General features: G+C 56.1%; 8 protein-coding genes and 1 non-coding gene across 9 annotated transcripts; 6 read left to right on the top strand and 3 right to left on the bottom strand.

Moving 5' to 3' along the window:
• Positions 1–82: 82 nt before the first annotated feature.
• On the bottom strand, positions 83–2,269 carry L226DRAFT_210327 (O-acetylhomoserine ami). Its single transcript, XM_067672907.1, has 12 exons — positions 2,120–2,269; positions 1,947–2,061; positions 1,867–1,892; positions 1,770–1,812; positions 1,588–1,715; positions 1,519–1,537; positions 1,438–1,456; positions 1,230–1,384; positions 1,113–1,167; positions 494–1,042; positions 328–428; positions 83–268 (listed from the first exon to the last, which is right to left on the bottom strand). The coding sequence occupies exons 1-12, from the start codon at positions 2,152–2,154 to the stop codon at positions 188–190; spliced, it is 1,326 nt and encodes a 441-aa protein (XP_067531747.1). The 5' UTR covers positions 2,155–2,269; the 3' UTR covers positions 83–187.
• A 1,348-nt stretch (positions 2,270–3,617) lies between these two features.
• On the top strand, positions 3,618–3,719 carry L226DRAFT_t226. The gene has a single exon. It is a non-coding gene; the product is annotated as a tRNA-Met (tRNA).
• A 326-nt stretch (positions 3,720–4,045) lies between these two features.
• L226DRAFT_469000 (acyltransferase-domain-containing protein) lies at positions 4,046–5,324 on the bottom strand (the record flags this gene model as incomplete). The annotated part of the gene is made up of 7 exons (XM_067676177.1): positions 4,046–4,437; positions 4,496–4,554; positions 4,610–4,701; positions 4,754–4,865; positions 4,933–5,037; positions 5,092–5,110; positions 5,165–5,324. The coding sequence occupies 7 exons, from the start codon at positions 5,322–5,324 to the stop codon at positions 4,046–4,048; spliced, it is 939 nt and encodes a 312-aa protein (XP_067531746.1).
• A 572-nt stretch (positions 5,325–5,896) lies between these two features.
• On the top strand, positions 5,897–6,739 carry L226DRAFT_547460 (uncharacterized protein; the record flags this gene model as incomplete). Its single annotated transcript, XM_067682497.1, has 2 exons — positions 5,897–6,143; positions 6,207–6,739. The coding sequence occupies 2 exons, from the start codon at positions 5,897–5,899 to the stop codon at positions 6,737–6,739; spliced, it is 780 nt and encodes a 259-aa protein (XP_067531745.1).
• A 730-nt stretch (positions 6,740–7,469) lies between these two features.
• Positions 7,470–9,746, top strand: L226DRAFT_615691 (uncharacterized protein; the record flags this gene model as incomplete). Its single annotated transcript, XM_067686812.1, has 12 exons — positions 7,470–7,773; positions 7,832–7,912; positions 7,965–8,076; positions 8,128–8,172; positions 8,229–8,257; positions 8,312–8,435; positions 8,483–8,638; positions 8,699–8,891; positions 8,947–8,996; positions 9,072–9,304; positions 9,366–9,481; positions 9,534–9,746. The coding sequence occupies 12 exons, from the start codon at positions 7,470–7,472 to the stop codon at positions 9,666–9,668; spliced, it is 1,578 nt and encodes a 525-aa protein (XP_067531744.1). The 3' UTR covers positions 9,669–9,746.
• Positions 9,747–11,053: 1,307 nt separating this feature from the next.
• Positions 11,054–13,139, top strand: L226DRAFT_469043 (uncharacterized protein; the record flags this gene model as incomplete). Its single annotated transcript, XM_067676181.1, has 11 exons — positions 11,054–11,267; positions 11,323–11,406; positions 11,463–11,574; positions 11,625–11,669; positions 11,723–11,875; positions 11,925–12,098; positions 12,155–12,347; positions 12,405–12,454; positions 12,512–12,744; positions 12,810–12,925; positions 12,987–13,139. 11 exons carry the CDS (start codon positions 11,054–11,056, stop codon positions 13,137–13,139), a joined length of 1,527 nt encoding a protein of 508 aa, XP_067531743.1.
• A 1,078-nt stretch (positions 13,140–14,217) lies between these two features.
• L226DRAFT_574175 (uncharacterized protein) lies at positions 14,218–15,972 on the top strand (the record flags this gene model as incomplete). Its single annotated transcript, XM_067684993.1, has 6 exons — positions 14,218–14,278; positions 14,338–14,395; positions 14,450–14,608; positions 14,677–14,897; positions 14,953–15,358; positions 15,438–15,972. The coding sequence occupies 6 exons, from the start codon at positions 14,218–14,220 to the stop codon at positions 15,970–15,972; spliced, it is 1,440 nt and encodes a 479-aa protein (XP_067531742.1).
• Positions 15,973–16,224: 252 nt separating this feature from the next.
• Positions 16,225–17,559, top strand: L226DRAFT_210196 (uncharacterized protein). Its single transcript, XM_067672906.1, has 4 exons — positions 16,225–16,308; positions 16,368–16,830; positions 16,896–16,991; positions 17,061–17,559. Exons 2-4 carry the CDS (start codon positions 16,472–16,474, stop codon positions 17,359–17,361), a joined length of 756 nt encoding a protein of 251 aa, XP_067531741.1. The 5' UTR covers positions 16,225–16,308; positions 16,368–16,471; the 3' UTR covers positions 17,362–17,559.
• On the bottom strand, positions 17,312–18,569 carry L226DRAFT_554560 (uncharacterized protein). Its single transcript, XM_067683010.1, has 2 exons — positions 18,382–18,569; positions 17,312–18,310 (listed from the first exon to the last, which is right to left on the bottom strand). Exons 1-2 carry the CDS (start codon positions 18,502–18,504, stop codon positions 17,459–17,461), a joined length of 975 nt encoding a protein of 324 aa, XP_067531740.1. The 5' UTR covers positions 18,505–18,569; the 3' UTR covers positions 17,312–17,458.
• Between the last annotated feature and the right edge of the window lie 7 nt (positions 18,570–18,576).

Below are 18,576 nucleotides of genomic sequence, written 5' to 3'. Positions count from 1 at the left end.
AGGACTTGCTAACCGCGACTTCTGCCCAGGTCGAGGGTTGGTCGTCGTGGCCGACTTCGACTTGAGCAATGCCTATCATTCACCACTCTCCGGAGGCGCATGATGTTTGACGTTTCCCCATTGAAATGCATCTAATGTACACATAGATGTTGCGTTCTTCTGTATGACCTCTCTTCGCGTCGCGGGTCTAGTCATGCTCACGGACAACCTTGAGTGCGTGCTCGAAGTCCGCGATGATGTCCGAGATGTTCTCGATCCCGACAGACACCTATATGATCATATTTCGTTAGCATGCCTGGATCGAACATCGAAGTATAATCAACTTACTCGGATGAGGTCTGGAGTGACACCCGAGGCCGCCTGCTCCTCCGGAGTTAACTGCTGGTGGGTCGTCGTCGCCGGGTGGATGACTAGCGTCTTCGCATCACCTGTCCACATCGCATAATAGGGTAAGCCTCGCAATCCCAGCTATGCATGGTGTGTGACTACGCACCCACGTTCGCGAGGTTGCTCGCAAGCTTCAGGGCATCTACGACCGCGCTCCCAACCGCCGCGTCGCCCTTGATCCCAAAGTTCAGCATCCCGCCAAACGCATTCGGGCGCAACAGCCGCAGCGCCTCCTTGTGCGACGGGTGGCTCTCGAGCCCCAAATACGACACCCACGCGACCTTGGGGTGCGTCTCGAGCCACTTTGCCAGCGCCATCGCGTTGTCCGAGTGCCGCTGCCCGCGCAGGCTGAGCGTCTCGATGCCCTGGAGGAGGAGGAACGCCGGGAAGGGGTCCATCGCGGGCCCGAGGTCGCGCATGACGTCCAGCCGGCACTTGACCGCGAAGACGGCGTCCCCGAACCGCTCGACGAACCGCATCCCGTGGTACCCGTCCGCGGGCTCGGTGAACTCGGGGAACTTGCCAGAGGCGGCCCAGTCGAACTTGCCCCCGTCGATGACGACGCCGCCGAGGACCGTGCCGTGCCCTCCGATCCACTTCGTGGCGCTGTGTGTGATGATGTCGGCGCCATGGTCGAATGGGCGGACGAGGTAGCCTGGTTTGAGGTGTGAGGTATTGTGATGTGAGGATAGGCGTTCTCAGAGACGCGGCGGATGGTGACGTACCTCCCATGCCGAAGGTGTTGTCGACCAACAAGGGGATCCCGTTGTCATGAGCAACCTATCGTACAAGAGTGGTGATTAACGCGGAGATGGAGCGGAAAGAGGAGGACCAGGCTTCACCTTGGCAAGCTCTGGGAGAGGCGCGACGGTATTCTTCGGGTTGCCGATGCTCTCTACGTAGATGCCCTTGGTCTTCTCGTCGATGGCTGCGGCGAAGTCCGCGGGGTCCTCGCTCTGCACGAACTTCATCGTGATGTCGAACTTCTTCATGAAGACTGCGAGCGTGTTAGACATGCGAAGGATGCTTGATAGCGAGTGGGTTACATACCCTTGAACTGGTTGTAGGTCTTCGGGAATCATGATGTCAGTGCTACATTGGCTATGTCATACTAGGTGGTGGATGACTTACGCCGCCGTAGAGGTACGAACTGAGAAACGAGATCAGGTGGATGAATATGCAGGGGAAGACGAGGCTCACGATGTGACGATGTTGTCGCCTGCTCTGGCAATGGCGACGATGGCCATGAACTGCGCGGCGTGCCCACTAGACGTGGCTACTGAGGCTATGCCCCCCTCAAGGGCAGCCATACGACGCTCGAATACGTTCTACCCATCGTCTAAGCTTCCCGAGGATATCGAGAAGGGAAGATGAGCACGCACGACCGTCGGGTTACCCATACGCGAGTAGATGTTTCCGGTAGTCCTGGAGGAAATTCAGCTCGTATTGCGGTAGGGGATATCAGGGGCGGATACGCACCGTAAACCGAAAAGGTCCGCACCGTGCTGTTGATACGGTTAGAGAGGATGCGGAGGTGACATATGATGGGCGACGCTGACCTTGGAATCCTTGAAGACATAACTCGTGCTGGCATAGATCGGAGGTGCACGGGCGTTGGTGGCGATATCGGGCTCGTAACCGGCGTGCAGCTGGATGGTGTCGAACTCCGGCTCCCTAAAGGCTCCGGTTGTCAGGTTATAGCTGTGAACGAAGCGCTACGGCGCCAGCTTACTTGTAGAAGTTGTTGACCGGCTTGGGAGGGATCATGGCGAAGGTGGGATGGATTATGGACAGAGCCGCGCACGACGAGGGAGGCTTTATGAACCTCAGAGGCTACGACCCGAGACGGTCTTCGTACGTGAGCCTTTACGTCCTGCATCCATGGAGTGTGAAGAGCTGCAATTGTCTCTTGCAGAGTGAACGCTCGTCCGTGCGACTGGTAGAGTTGCAATAGAACGCAATTTCCCGTCCAAGACATAGAGCATTGCCCTGGCGTCTGTCGAATCAATGCATCCTCTTCTTTAGCGCACCTAGAAGATCACCTGTACGGCTAACAGTGGTTCTTCATTATGTGTGCGATAAGATACGCTACGCCACGAACTTCTGTAGCGAGTAAGAGCCCCTGTGCTGCATGGTCATGCACACGCACCTGTCTCCATGGACGTCTCTTCGGGGAACGCAGGCGCATTTTGTCACCGCGTCGCGTCAGCAGAGCAGCGGCATCGTCGAAGTACTTGGGAACCACGCTGAGCAATCGTTCTCGACTTATTGTGCTTGGGGCCGTCTGGGATGGGAGAAGCAGGGATGCAAGCGGCAATACGCCGACGGACCTGGGCGCGGCGGTAGGGCTGAGAAGATCGGCACCTAATGTTAGGACGTGCGTCTCACGTCATTGTGAACTATGAATTCATGTGGCTACGAGCGTTTCGCGTCTCAGACAGCTGCTGGACCTGTGTGCTGGGGTGGAAATCGCCAAGGAGGATGAGGGTGGGCCTTTCGGATGTCTACTGGGATCATGCGCCTTGTGCCTTTCCACACGTTTCTGAGCCGCATGAGGGCCATGCATTCACCTAGCTGCGAGAATAGCACGTCTCAGAAAGTTGTTTGACTTGTGTACTGGAATGAACAGCCGGGGGTGAGCGCGAGCGGATGTTATGGAACAGACACATACCTTGCGGGGGACACAGCGAGAGGAACGCTGCACCTGCTCTAAATTTCTCAGCCACGGAAACATTCTATTTCCTTGCCGCTCGCGCAGGCGGGTAAAACTGCTCCGAGCTGGAGGTTCGTGCGCTGTTGCTCGTCATAGTATATTGCATGCCGCTGCGAGTGACGGCGTTGCTCGGCCCTGATGCCATCCTCCTGAGGCTCACCCTCAGACGAGGACATTCAGCTTCATTACGCAAAGCAAAAGCCGTTTTTTCCACTTTCCTAGCAGCCCGACGACCGAGGTTAGGCACCTTTCCTCAGCATGTAGTAGTTGCTCGAGTTCTCCAAGAGGAGGAGGTTTATCATGTGTGTTGGCCCTTGAGTACTATTCGTGTTAGGGTGTGAGTACACAGGTCCTCAGAGACAGGACGCCCAAGGTAAGTACTAGTATTCGAACTCGCACGTACCCGCCCTTGGTTGCGACTGTCACAGGCTGCAGCCTCCGTCGACGCTCCTCCCGCGACGGGGAGGTCAGGCCAGATAAAAACCGATATGTAATTTGCTATAATAATCGTGTACGTGCTTGGATGGCTCAGTTGGTTAGAGCGCAGGTCTCATACGAGTGTATGACCATCACCAGATGGGTAATCCTGAGGTCGTGAGTTCGATCCTCACTCCGAGCACCTTGAGGGAGTCGAACAGCGATTTTTTACGGACCGCTCCTTCAGTACCTGTTTCAAGCTTGCACCCACCATGTACCATATACTCTCATGTCTGTACCTTTGATTCTGTTAGCACGAATGTTCATTGCCAATCATCAATCATACGTTGGAGCCCGGCAACTGTGGTCACCACTGTGCAACCCCGGTCCGAGCAGAGGGTCTGGTACTACGAAGCTACTACATACCTACAGCTAAGTACAGATGAATAGTATGCCAATGCGCCCAGTGCCAGGACCGTCCATTGTCAATGTTAGATATATCCAATAGTTGCATCGCAAGTTATTGTGTCACCGTAGGGTCATCACCTCCCTACCCAACGCCTCGACTTCGCGCTGGATGACCGCAGTGACAGCACTCCTGACCCTCGCGACCTCGTGCGCCTTGTCCGGCTCCGCGTCATCATGCAGGGCCTGCGAGACCGACGCCCCTAGCCACCCGTGTTCCGCGACAGACCCACTGCGCTCCTCTTCCTGCGGTCGTTGCAGGTCAGCCAGTCCGCCCGACGTGCTAGGGGGTGTGGGGGCTTCTGGCATCCGTCCTTCACGGACGAGTGTGGACAGAGCGTTTTGGATATCTTGTGATGGGACGGGCTTGCCGAAGGTGATGCTGAGCGCGGCGCCGGGTCGGGGGAAGAACTTGAACGGCGCAGAGCGTCCCTCAGGCATGAGCTTGTCGAAGCCTTGGGTGGAAATATAGTGAGGGACGCAGTGCGTAGGGGGCAGACAGGGGGGACATACCAGTAAGCCACATGGGAATAATGACCGGTGGTTTCTGGGCCTCCATCATGATACGGCCACTGACCGCGTTGTCATTTGCATCTCCACGGGTCGTCAGAATAATCAAAGACGCACATTCCCCACTTGAACCTCAGCAAACGTCCTGCGTTCGGGTTACCGAAGTCGCCTGAGTCTTGGTTGACCTTTCCTTCGCCGAATAGGTGTATCTGCGCGTGCGTGAGCACGACAACCAGGAACGTCTGACCGTGTACGACTCACCCATTCACCGCGGTTCAGCTTTTCGATCGCCGTGTCAATGGCGGGCTGGAAGATGCCTTTCCCTCGGAAGGTTTCGACAACTTGTCCGTAGCGGAAGAACGTGGAGAAAACACTATCTGGCGGGCGTAAGCACTCGGAATGAGTACATACGTGCCGACGAGAGCAGCATGACGACGTACGGATTGGTGAACATGATGTCCGAGGCACCGAGTGTCCACCGTGTTCTTCGCGAGTCGCGGTAGAACCGCGCGGGAAGCACGCCCCACACTACGGGATCGTCTAGTCTGCTCTTTTCATAAGATTACTTGCTCGACCGTCCAGCGCGACGCGTAGCTCACGTAGAGATGTGGTTGGACACTAGCCAAGGTGTCACGACGCGTGCAGAAAATTATGACATGTTTGGTATCTCACTGGTGACAATCCCTCGTCCATTGTTACGCTCATCATCCTCCAGCGCCTTCAACAGGTTGTCCAACCCTTTGACCGTCACCGAGGAACAGAAGCCGACATTCAGAAGTGCCTTGCTGAACAGTCCCACTGCGCTCACGGTGACTTGGGACAGAAGGCTCATGCGGAGTAGAGCAAATAACGACTCAGGCCAGACAGAAAATGAGAGTTGTTATGTGTGTTGAAAATCGGTCGCCGGACACAGATCAGGAGGAAAAGGCAGGAGGAGGCTCAGAAATGACGAAGAGGAAGTCAAGGAGGAGTGCCCCCGCCGAGCCGCGACGTACGCGTAGACGCTCAAGCATTCCGACCCACGGCTCGGGGTCGGAATTCGCATCCTCCAGTCTCCTCGGTCCTTCTCCCGCCTGGCCTTGTTCCATCTATACTTGAGTTATCACGCAGGCTATCAAAGTTCAATTTGATTGGCAGGCAAGTTTGAAGTCCGAGTTTATCTGCGGCGCGTACTACTACACACGTACCTAGTACGCATTCAGCTTGAAATACTTCGGAGGTGTTTCTTCTTGGGTCGGAGAGTGGCCACGTTGTCTGTGGTGAACAGCGACGACGACAGCATAGACGGCATAACCACCCTTTGCCAGCCAGTGAACATCCGCCCTGTCACAATACACCGCGATGTGACTGGAATACGCTCTGACTCGGAGAATGCCCCTTGTTTCTTCCCACTGTCACGACAACATGAGGATCTCTGCGGCGTTCGCCCTCCTCCAGGATCTGAGGCTCGCGGTCCAGGCGGCCTTCGTGCCGACAGTCCTGGCGATCTTCAAGTCGCCTTTGCTCCTCATCTATCCGCGCGAGGTCTCGAGGATCTTCATGTCCCATGTCTGGAAGGCGTTCGGGAACGGCGTCGACGAGAACGGACGTCCCGTCAAGCAAGACCTCATAAAGTCGAACGCGTATGGTGTCGTGCTTGACATTGGAGCTGGTACGTCGGTGTGTGCAACTCTCCGCCGTCCAAGATGCTGATCGGCCTTTCCGGGATGTCCAGGGCATGGACATACGTTACTGTACTTGGATCCAACGAAGGTCACGAAATACGTTGCCCTCGAGCCGAATGCGCTCATGCACTCCGAAATCCGCACTCTCGCCGCAACCAAGGGATTTTCAGAGGCCGCTGGAAACCTCGCTCTATTGCCCTATGGTGCAGAGGATATCTGGCTCGTCATTTCCGCCTTGGGCGGTTCCAACACCGTCGACAGTATGATCGCTATCCTTACCATCTGTTCGATCCCCGAGCCTGAGCGCACGCTGGAGGCGCTGGTGCGAGATGTCCTCAAGCCCGGTGGTACCTTCGTGTTCTACGAGCACGTTTTGAGTCATAGGGACGATGTCGCCTGGTGGCAGCGGTTCTGGACGCCCATATGGAAGACTGCGTTCGACGGGTGCCGTCTTGATCGTCCGACGGATGTCTGGGTGCAAAAGATGGATACGTGGAAGGAGGCTAGCGTTTGGAACAAGGAAGGCGAGGAGGAGGAGCATCTCTTCTGGCACAGGGTTGGGCGGTTCGTCAAGAAGGACTAGCACACGTGTGTAAATGTGGGTCCATCGCGTAGAGGACGTGCTCCACGCAGCTCGCAGCTTTTGTACTCGCAATCTGACGAATTCGCTAATGCAGATGGGCGTGCAATTGATGAACCTCAAACGCCTTTGAGGGATGGTAGCGCCGGCGTGTCTCGTACATGCCCATGGGGGTATTAATAGTATTTGTAAGTACGTCTCTCACCCGGCCAGTGACGGCTATGCACCCTCGTTGCTGACCACACTAACAGACACGAACCCTCCGAGACTGTCGGGAACTGGGTATGTGCTGCAACCCACTCAGGGTGATGTTTACGGAGGTATCGTCAAGCGGTCTTCTTCGCGTGCGTAGCGTCAGACCTCGGACCGAGATCATCAATATAGACCGACTTCATCGGTATGTAAGTAGCTCCGCCTGGGACCTCCGAGGGTCGCCGGGTGATTCCCGACGCCTCGTATGAGGACGGAGAGTGCATGTCCTGTGAAGAGTGCAGATGAGCGCCGTCGTGGTTGCACTTCTAGTGCGATCATGTCGAGCGATCCTACCTCATCCTGCGTCCGTTAGGAGCACAGCGGTGCGAAGTAGATGGCTATCAGTTCTCGAGCGCGAGCGCATGCGGGCAACACTCGGAGCTATGAGTATCGTCCCTAGCTTCCAGGTAGGAATCCGACTCCGTTTTATTCCTAGCCTCCTCAGTCAGGACCGCCACTTACATTCTCCTCCCTCTACGACATGTCTACACCGACTCTAGTTTTTACGACCGATGCTGAAGAATCAGGCATGCTCCTGCCCGATGCAGAGAAAGGGCATCATCCGGCAGATGGCTCGGAGGCACACACTCCTCACAGCGCACATCCAACGCTTGGACATGGGTTCTCTTCCGGCAGCATTCTGCGCTCTCGCAGCGTCAGATACGTTGCTGCGCGGTACCAGCAGGGGACGGACAGAGCGCGTCAGTTTTGGGGCCGACTGACGGGCAAGGGGAGGCGGAGGATAGGATGGGCGGAGAGTTTCCGGAATATCGCGCTTTCGTCCTGTGAGTGATCTTCTCACCTCCCTGATGTTTCCGCTAACCTCGCCTGGGGCTGGCGCAGGGCTGAACGTTCTGTTCATCATGATACCCTTCGCTTGGGCTTCATATTGGGCGAAGTGGGGCGAGACGGTGACTTTCGTCCGTGAGTCTGATTAGTTGCATTACCCGAGACAATGACTCATTTGGACGCCTAGTATGCTTGATTGCCATCATACCTCTAGAAGGTATGTTCGACTGGGGAGGCGAACAGATGTTACTCTACCTTGGGAGAGATCTTGGCGATCTGCTCGTGGTCACCCTCAACAAGTGAGTTCGCCGATCTATACTTCCGGTGCAAAGCTGAGTCCGGTGAGCAAGTGCTGTGGAAGCGGTCTTGGCTATCGTCTTGCTGAGGAAATGCGAGTAAGTGTCTTCACTACATGCCATGGTTCCCTGCGCTGAACACACATTCATCGTAGCCTACGCTTACTTCAGTCAACTCTTGTCGGTAAGTATATCGTCCCTCGGCTTCTCGATCCGCCCCTCATTCTCATGCGAGTAGGAGTGATCGTACTGCACCTTCTGCTCATTCCTGGTACCGCCTTCCTCGTCGGAGGTTCCGAGATCCGTCACCAGACATTGCATCCGCACCACGCTAATCTCAACCACTCCTTACTCTTGATTGGGTATGTTTCTTCGCTTCCAGAACTTCAGTAGCGCTGATTGCTTCCAGTGTATTGGCGACCTTGCTTCCTACTGCCTTGTTCTCAGCGCTGGACGAAGGTGCAAACGCAGCGGAGAGTGCTGCAGCCGCTTCCGAAATAGTCAAAGATGCGACTATTGGTATCCTCCACATCAGTCGCGGCATCGCGGTCATCCTGCTTGTGATGTGAGTCCCCGCATTCCACATTGGCTGGTTGCGGTCGTTGACATGCATATCGTACCGCAGCTATGTGGCCTCTAGATTCTACCTCCATGACCCACCGCCCGCGAATAACGCCCTCCTGACACCCGTCGATCCGCATCCCGCGATTAAGCACGAGGAGACCCGGCTATTGGTGGAAGAACCGAAGACAAACGCTTGGGCATGTATGCTAGTGCTGACCGTGACTGTCGCAATGATGGCAGTCACGGCCGACTTCGTAAGTCTTCACTGCCCGTCTGTGCGGATGACGCTTGTAGCTCAACGTGGATCAGCTAGTTGAGAGCATTGAGTACGTCCGCGAGGAGCGCGGTATCTCAGAAGAGTGAGTACAAACCCCGATCGCGACCTCGACACGGGCATGGCTGACCAGTAAATGCTTCGCGTGCCGGCTATGCAGATGGTTCGGGCTGATCCTCCTGCCTTTCGTGTCGTTCTCTGCCGACGGGGTAATCGCCATCCTATTCTTCATGGAGTCGACGTATGATCATATCACTGGCAAGCGCACCCAAACCCCGTCGATGCTCGCGCGCGGCCGTGGAATCGACCTCAGCATCCAGTTCACGCTGTGGTGGATGCCCTTTCTTGTCATCCTCGGATGGTTATTGGCCAAGCCCATGCATCTTCTCTTCGGTGCGTCAGACCTCTCTGCGAATGTCGCCTAGCTGTAGGTCCGCTGACTTTGATTTCGTAGACTCCTTCGAGGTCGGGCTCCTACTCGGGTCATGCTTATTAGTCAACTACGTCACAGCGGATGCTCAGACCAACTGGGTGGAGGGACTCATTATGATCTCTTTCTACATGATGATCGTGAGTGGCTGGCCCGGTCCTCGATGAGGTGCGACTGCTTACACGTTTGTAGGCCGTAACGGCGTGGTTTTACCCTGGACATCCAGAGGAACATTACAACCTTACACTCCAGTGTGCCGGCTCGGCCGCACACGGCGAGGAGGCGGTCGCAGAGTTGGTTCACCGTGCGATGCATGCACTCAGATGATGATGATGATGATCCACGTACTCCGAGTTACACGCCCAGCTAATAGCTAGTCGTGCTCTATTCATATTTTATCGACACTTTCATATATAGTACGTATCGACGAGACATGAACTTTGGATAAACCGTGGTTTGTAGTAAACCTTAATGTGGATGCCTGTCAGGCTCCACGCCCGATATAATCTTTATGACATTCTCCTGTGTTCCCCTATTTTTCTCGCAAGTGTATCCTTCCACAACCACCATGTCATCCTTGCAAGAGCTATCTGAAAGGAATAACAACCTATGCACCGAGCCAATCTAGGATGCCAGACGTTCGGTGCGGAGAGGTGAGTTTACCGCGATGAATGTCCCCGGGACCGACCAATAATCCAGGTCGTAGTATACGCTACCGTGCCCGCTGTCCGACAGCAGCATGGTTGATCAGGTGAATTACTTAACGCTCCGTGGTACATAGACCGACCTCGATGCGGCAGAAACTCAGCCTTGCACACCATGTTGACAGTTTAGTCAGGGACAATCCCGCTCCAGTGACCAGCTGATCAGGCGGAGAGCAATGGGGCCGATGCGCGGGTCTGCATATAACTGTTGACACGAAACAACGGCGGCATGGGGGTACAAGAAGACCCCTCAAGGGTTCATGGGTATCGTGGGCGTGTCGACACGCCCATGCCTTCGCCGCGGCCCATTACCGACAACAGAACTGATGAGAACTCCGGAACAGATAACTCACTGGTGCCAACGTTTGAATGTCCTTTGCATTCGGACTGTCTCGAAGACGACTGGACAACATCGAATGTCGACGTCGTGAAGTCGTAACCGATTTCAACTGCGGAGGTCCGGGGCCGGAGCGGGGTTGCGGAGTTCTCAGGCTTGGCACTTCGCGGTGGCGCAGTGAACCTGTGCGCATGCGCCAATACCTCGACGCGATTGCCGGAGCCTCTCGCTATGCCCGCTGCGCTTGTCTATTACTCGTAAGATGGTTCGCTTATCCGGGACGCCGCGGCAAGTGACTATGGAAGTCGCACATACAAAAAGCAGCCTCTCTAGTCCGGAGTCGAGACGAAGAACGGGAGTTGTCGCTGTCAAATCTGTCCGCACCAGGCTGTCTCCGCCTTCAGTCTTGGCACAACCGTGCATCGTGGCAGGCCGGCCGTATCCACGACCAAAGCGCGTGCAGATATACTCCAGATCACTGTCCCCACGCCTCCTGGTAAGTACTCCGTCATTTGTTCTCGTTCTTTCCCCGCGTTGTCCCAGTCCCTCGTTCCCTCTTCGCCACGATGTCGTCCTCCTCCCCGGATTTGACGGAAAAGACTCACAATACCCCAAGCAGAGTCATGACTGCTGACACGGAGCGCGGGTATGCATACCTGGGAAGCCTCGAGATGCAACGCTTACGCCCAAGCCATAGCCCCGAACCGACGCTTGCAGAGCCTGTACAAGAGCACTCTCAGTCGGCTGCGCCACAGACACATGGCTACACTGCTGCCTACGGATACGCGACGGACAGGGTCCAGATATTCTGGGACCGACTGCGAGGGAAAGGACGGAGGCCGGTGTCGTGGACGACGAGTATCCGAAACATCGTTTGTTCATCCTGTGAGTAGCTTCAGTTTCTCGCTGCTCGACACAGTCCAGTGATGCGGTGTGTCAGGGCTCAATGTACTGTTTATTCTCATTCCGTTCGCGTGGGTTTCGCATTGGCACAAGGGATGGGGTAGCGTGACGACCTTTGCTCGTGAGTGTCCAAGTCTTGGTTTAGTAGAATCTCTCTGCCAACATCTTATGCGTCAGTGTGTTTCTTGGCTATCATCCCTCTGGAGGGCATGTTCGATTGGGGAGGAGAGCAGATGTTCCTGTACCTCGGGAAGGACCTCGGAGATCTACTTGTGGTGACGCTTAACAAGTGAGTAGTATTCGTCTGCGGTAGACCTCAACGCCCTCAGCCTCGAATAGCGCTGTAGAAGCCGTTCTTGCCATCATTTTGTTGAGGAAATGCGAGTAAGTCCCACTAGCTGCCTTGGCTGTGGCACATACATTAACCGCGATCTCAGTCTCCGACTGCTGCAAGCTACGGTAGTGGGAGTTGTGATTCTGCATCTACTCCTGATTCCTGGAACTGCGTTCCTGGTTGGTGGTAGTCAAGTGCGCCACCAGACGTTGCATCCCCACCACACCGATATGAACCACTCGCTGCTCATGATTGGGTATGTCGCATTATTCTGTGTCCAGCCGGGTGCTACTGACGCTTTGCAGTGTGCTCGCTACACTGTTGCCTACCGCCTTCTTTGCCGCGCTCGACCGAGGTGCCGCTGCGACCGGCGCGACCGCAGAAGCTGGCGCAGAGACGGCGTTCACCCTCGTGAGCGATTCCACACGTGCAGAGATTCTTCACATCAGTCGTGGGCTTGCTGTCATCCTTTTGGTAATGTATGGTCTCGATTCTCCTCTGTCGGCGGCGCAAGCACTGATGTGGCCTGTCGCAGCTACGTTGCCTCGCGTATCTACTTGCACAACCCTCCGGGCGAGAACAACGCGCTCACAGTGCCGCAAGACGCTCCCGATGCTATCAAGCACCATGAGAACGAACTGCTTGAGGAAGAACCTCTCACCAATCCGTGGGCCTGCATGATCATTCTCGTCATCACAGTCGCTATCATGGCTGTCACGGCTGAGTTCGTGAGTGAATGGCTCTTCGCCGATAGCTTTCGCACATCGCTGACGGAGCTTCGCCAGCTGGTCGAGAGTATCGAGGGTGTCCGGGAGACTAGTGGTATCACGGAAGAGTGAGTGGCGTGGCATGCTGCAGTGACATTCCGCTGACACATCGCACGACACTGTAGGTGGTTCGGCCTGATCCTCCTCCCGTTCGTCTCATTCTCCGCAGACGGCACGGTCGCAGTCGTGTTCTTCCTCGAGACGGTCTACGACCAGATCACGGGCAAGAAGATCCAGACTCCGTCGATGCTCGCGCGCGGACGCGCAATTGACCTCAGCATCCAGTTCACGCTGTGGTGGATGCCCTTCCTCGTGCTCCTAGGCTGGTGGTCCACCAGGCCCATGCACCTGCTCTTCGGTGCGTTGCTCCTCGCTTCAACGAAACTAGGCACTGACCTACCGAGATGGCGTGTGCGTATGCAGACTTCTTTGAAGTGGCGCTGCTCCTGGGGTCGTGCTTCCTCGTGAACTACATCACGGCGGACGCGAAGACGAACTGGGTGGAGGGCCTGATCATGATCGCGTTTTATATCATGATTGTGAGTACTCACGTATTTTTCGTGTGTCCGTGCTGTCGCTCATCGTTTTGTCACTGCGCAGGCTGTCACGGCGTGGTTCTATCCTGGACAACCCGAGGTAGAGTTCATGCTCGAGTGCCCTGGGACCGTCGCAGAAGCCGTCGCTGCTGGTGCGGAGGGTGGTGCGGAAGGCGCCGTCGAGCTCGTCCGCGCCCTCGCTGCGCGTGCCCTGTGACTCTGAGCGCTCCTTTGCTCTCTTCTGAGCCTTGAGCCTGAGTATCGTATATCGCCAACTCGCCGGACTGGAGACATAATCAGAATCTGGATGGACCTCTCATCTTTGCATGCTTTGTTGTATACTGCTATCGCTATTGTTCCATATCCCGTGCCCCTCCTCCCCTACTGCATCCTCCGGAGTTCTCATTTTCTTTTGCATTGCATACCATCCATGACATATCCATATCATATGTGGCTCCTGCTCCTCGTCTTTTACATCTGTACATACATACACCGCATACGTCTGTCCCCGCAATCGTAGAGTTTATTCTCTTACTCTACCTTCTGGGTATACGAAATCTCCCTTGTCCTGCAAGTTCACGAGGTGCACTTCGAGTGGCCCGTCTGTTTGTACTCGAGGTATGTCCATCACGGTCAACTCGCCGCATTCTCACTAAATCTTCCTAGGCTCCCTATCCCAACTGGCAATCGCTTACACGGTTTCGAGTTGCTCTCGGAACATCCTGAGTTAGATCGTTGGTGATCCGGCTTAGCGTGCCATTCAAGTTGTCATGGTGTATATACGCCATATCCGTACGTGCCTATCGCACCAAACTTTTGTGCCGTCCTTGCGTGGATATTGATTATCTGACCTCCCATGCGTATGTGACCTGGCAAACTCCTCTACCGGTTCGTGAACTGACACGATGTGTATCGGAGGGTCGGGCTCGGCCGCGTCGGGATGAACTTGCGTGGACGTTCGGCTTCGCCCCACAGGATATCCCGGACTCGATGAAGTCACGACACCTGAACCTGCAAACAAGTCAAATTCGTTGCTCTTGGTATGTCAGCCTGTTGATCTCAGGCAGCCGCCTAGGTCGTCAGCTATTGAGGCTAACAAAACAGCAGATCGACGCGTGCGAGACGACGCCAAGCCGGACGTTTGCGTACTGAAGCCTGTTGAACCACGTCTCTTCCACCAGGTGGCTTCCGATACGTTCCTAATTGTACGAGTACAAATATGGGTACGCCCCGGCACTCTGGACGGCACGAAACCATCGACCGCAAGCCCACTGGCAGTCTCCTATCCAACGAGCATGTCTCTCAAGACCACCGAACTCGATGCGCTCTTCTCTCTTTCCTCTGAGGCGCCGTTCAGTCGGTCGCCTGCACGTCTTCCAGGTGTCACTCGGGCGTCGAGCGACGCTTTGGTCAAGGCCTTAAGGACGACCATGTCAAGTGGCACGCGTTCATCAATGACAGGGGATTCCACAAGTGCGCCGCGAGCCTGGCATCCTTCACATTACTACTGCTAACCCTCCTTGACAGCCATACGTCTCACCATCTCGTCGCCATCTACGCCATGGGTGCGGGTGGGCCGCTTACCGAAGAGGCGTACCAGTCCCACGTTGTCTCCATGCAACCCGCGTTCAAGTCGCCCGAGCCTATCACAGATGACAACTTCTGGAAGCACCTGGGGAAGCGAGAGTACGTCGGTCCTTGTGATAAGTCGAGCACGCACGTCTGATGGGCTGACTGCTATGCTCGTTGTTCAGGTTCTACGATTCCTATCTGGAATACTTTCGGGCCGTCCTCCTGAAGAAGGGCCCGGCTGACGTACTCGAGAAGTACATCTTCTCGCCCAAAGCCAACGTCGGCGGTCCGGGTATTGATGCACACCCGAGGATGCTGAACCGGCTGTTGGCTGTCCTCCTTCATCCGATGATACATGCTGGTAACGGTCTCGAGTTTGGCCTTTTGGGGCTTGTTGCGGAGGGTACGTCACGGCCTTCTTTTTCAACGCTCTTTCTGATCAGGCCTTCGCGCTATAGGCCTGGCACAGGCTGCCGTCCATCGCGACGACAGCCCCACTCTAATCCCGCCCGAGCTCTTCCAGACGGACACCATCGTCAACGGGACGAACAAGATCGGCGTGCACGCGTTTACCATTCTCGCACGTGTCCTCTCAGACCAACGCTTCTCCTCAGCAAGCCTGGGCTTGTCCGCTGCCACGGTGGGCCCATCGACGTTCGAGCGTATAGCCGCTCAGATCGGGAGTGCCGTGGTTCAGCTCACCAATGAGTGGGCCGCAGAGTTCGAGGGCGACGGTGCGACTGAGGACGCCATCGCGAAGAAGATCGAGGAGCTTTCGTGGATGGCAGCTCTTGTCTATGGTGTTGGCGGCTGGGCTGCGCGCGAGCGAGCCCCCGCTAAGAAGTTCAATGCCGATTTCTTTTAGTACGTCCTACCGGGGTTGCGCCCATAAGGCTCTAGCTTCCCCATGCGATCGGGTTGAGACTGATGATGTCTTCCATAGCATGCATCTGGTGACCTCCTCAATCTTCCTCCCCGCCTTCGCGGCGTACCTCTCCCCGCGATCCACCATCCTCCTGCTGCGCGGCTACTTCGCCGTCTCACTCGTCTATTACATCGCCCGCGGCTGTGCTCCGCTGCCGATCCGCGCATTCTACGAGAGCGTAGGCGCATCCGTCATACCCCCAGGCACCTCCACCGTAGCCCCGGTCGCGGGCACGTTGACTCTCGACGACGCGGCACCGAACCCGTGGCTGCTGATCGTGCAGACGACACTCGTCCACCCTGATGAGCACCTGTGCAAGACGCAGCGCGCACTCATGCATGACGCCACGCTGTATGGGCAGCGTGCTGCTGGGGACTTTGCCGGGCTCGGGCTCGAAGGTGCGGAGGCCTTGGATGGGACGCTCTTTGTCCGTGTGGCGGGACTCACGGCGGATCGGCTGGGGTGGATGAAGGAGGGACAGGAGGCCGGAGATTGGGATCGTCAGGGCTTTATTAAGGTGACGTTTCGACTAGGGGGTGAAGCATGGCCGTGACCGCACAAAATCTGTACGATATGTCGAAAGATGTCCATCACTCCACTCTGCAACATTTCTTCGAGGTTGAATATGCAGGTACCGCTTGGGTACCACAGTCAGCAGTTGCCATCGCTCAGGTGCCAAGTATGTTCATGAGGCCTTCGACACATGTACGACGCATGCACTGACTTCCTACTTCTGTAAATAGGCTGTTAATTTTCAGTTGGCTTCCGAGGGTTTAAGGTACATGCATAGTTTGATACTGCTCGATGCTCGATCTTCAGAGTCCCGGCAATCTCTTGGGCCTGTGGAGGGTCTGCCAGCAATTGCATGACCACTCGCTGAAGTAACGGTGTGAGTGCGGTCTAACCCAGTGCCCGCACTATGCTATGCTCATACACCGCCGCTCTCAGGGCCAAGGCATGCCAATGCGACCGGCGGGTCATGCCAGTGCTTGCTTTCACACCGCACGATAGCAGTAGCTGCCGCTCGTCCAAGATATGGCACCGAACTTGCTATGCATGGGGGCTTTGTGGACGTTGAGAACACGCTTGAAGGGCCTGCTACTGGCTGGGCTGTGTCAGACTTGTCTTCTATCCCCGCGCTGTATCAAACCTTCAGGCCTCTTGGCGGTGTCTGCGACTCACGCTCCGGCGCTGGCTCACGCTGGACAGTTACTCGGGTCTTGTCTCCCTACTACTCAGCCCCTTCAACAACAGACATGTCCACACCTCACACTCCTAAGCCTATCGACACCAAGCAATGGCAGAAGCGCGACCGAGATGTCGCAGTCGACACGTTCATTGTGACGGCAGTCCGGATGCCTGGCGTATTCGAGGATCCTTCCAACCCTGACTCTAGGCAGCTTATTCACTGGTGCGCTTCCTGCCTTTTGCTGTCGTTCGATATGCTCTGATCAACCAGATTCTGGTCATGCACAGGCGCGGTGGAGGTGCCTACCAGCAGGGCGGAAGCGGCCGGTCGACGTCGTTTGACACGCGCAAGTGGAGCACTACAGACCCTGAGATTGAAGTTCAGTAAGTGCCCCGGCTTGAGCTTTGTTACATGCAAACCAAAGAACTGCCTGGGGCTGAACAACGATGCAGAATAATCAGCAAGAACTTCACGGTCTCCTCGAGTGCTGCCGATCATTGGGAGGCGCCCCTCGCGAAGCCGTATACGACGACTGACATCTACAATCTCCTCGAGAATAAGCGCCTCAACTACTTCCTGTACAACGGGAACGGCAGCGGCTGTCTCACTTGGACCACAAGGCTGGTGAAGGAGTTGGAGGATGAAGGGGTGCTTCCGGCGGGTGCTCTGGTGAGCTTTAACGAGAAGGTTGCCAAGGTTCGTGCCAACCCCAAGTATTGGGTGCCCGCCGAGCCTGGGGCTGTGTTCTATTGACGTGCTGTCAGTTCTGTACGATATAAGCAGGAGTAGGCTTAGGATCCCACTGTCTCGATATGTATGTTTTGACTCGGATTCAGGCTGTATAATCCTATCATATCCAGTACAACGCTTGCGACATCCTCAACAGCCACTTTTCCTGCCTGAAATACGGTCCACAGATGAAAGGGACCAACACCTTCCAGAACTCATCGTCCGTCCCGCTGATACGTGCGTCCTCGCTTTGCCTCTGCGTCGCCACGTACTCGAACCATGGCGGGAAGTAGCCCGCCCACGCCCAGTCGACGAGCCAAAGACGGCCGCCATCGCCCACGACGATGTTCCGCAGGTTAAGGTCCTGATGCGTCAGAACGAGCGGCTCGGAGTCGTCGAACAGGTCTTTCCTCGCGGGATCATCCTGGGGCACGCCCTGCGCGTCCAGCGCCCTGCGGTGCCTGTCGTTGAAAAACGCGGAAAGCTCGGCGTACGACGCGAACGGCCCGCGGTGCGACTGCACCTGCCCGAACACAGGCGACTCGCATATCCGCGCCGGGCCCTGTGCGGACGCGGACAGCGGGCCCGGCGGCGCCCCAGGGGGTGCCTGTAGGCGGCGGAGCTGGCGCACGTAGCGCCGCAGAGTGAACGCGACCAGGCATTTGCGCCATTTGGGCAGCGTGGGCCAGACGTGGGCGAGCGTGGGGCCGTCGATGTAGTCCATGACGATCAGGAAGTCCCATTCGCGCCTGAGGACGCGGCGGACGCGCGGGACGGGAATCGTCGTTTCTGAGAATACGAGGTCGAGGGCGGTGGCCTCGGAGGGGTCCGGCGCGTCCTCGTCCATGTCCTGAGACGGCTTTGCGACGGTGCCGGACGTCAGTTTGACGACGCCGGCGTCTGGATGTACTTTGGGTGCGTTTTCGCTGAGCTCGAGGAGCTCTGCGTTACTGAAGTTGTCTATGTCAGATGGCTGGATAGAACGGTTATACACAGTTGTGTTTCAATGAAACATTCATTAGAAAGCACGTTGGAGCTGCTCACAAGAACGCTCCTCTGGGGTCTCTTAGGTGGTGCTATGGCTGTGAGGACGGTGTCCAATGTATCTGCTATAATCCCCAGGAGGGTGTAGATCAGCCATTTGGACGTTTCTTTCGATGGGTGCATGGGTCTATTCAGGTTTGTTGGGTATCGCAGCAGTACTTAGGCCGGAGGATTGAGCATGCGGTGGTAGTAACC

The sequence above is a fragment of the Lentinus tigrinus genome (genome assembly GCF_003813185.1).
Source record: "Lentinus tigrinus ALCF2SS1-7 unplaced genomic scaffold L226scaffold_31, whole genome shotgun sequence".
Taxonomy (NCBI): Eukaryota; Fungi; Basidiomycota; class Agaricomycetes; order Polyporales; family Polyporaceae; genus Lentinus; species Lentinus tigrinus.
The sequence above is the reverse complement of the archived record's forward strand: the minus strand, read 5'-3'. Positions and strand labels throughout refer to the sequence as shown.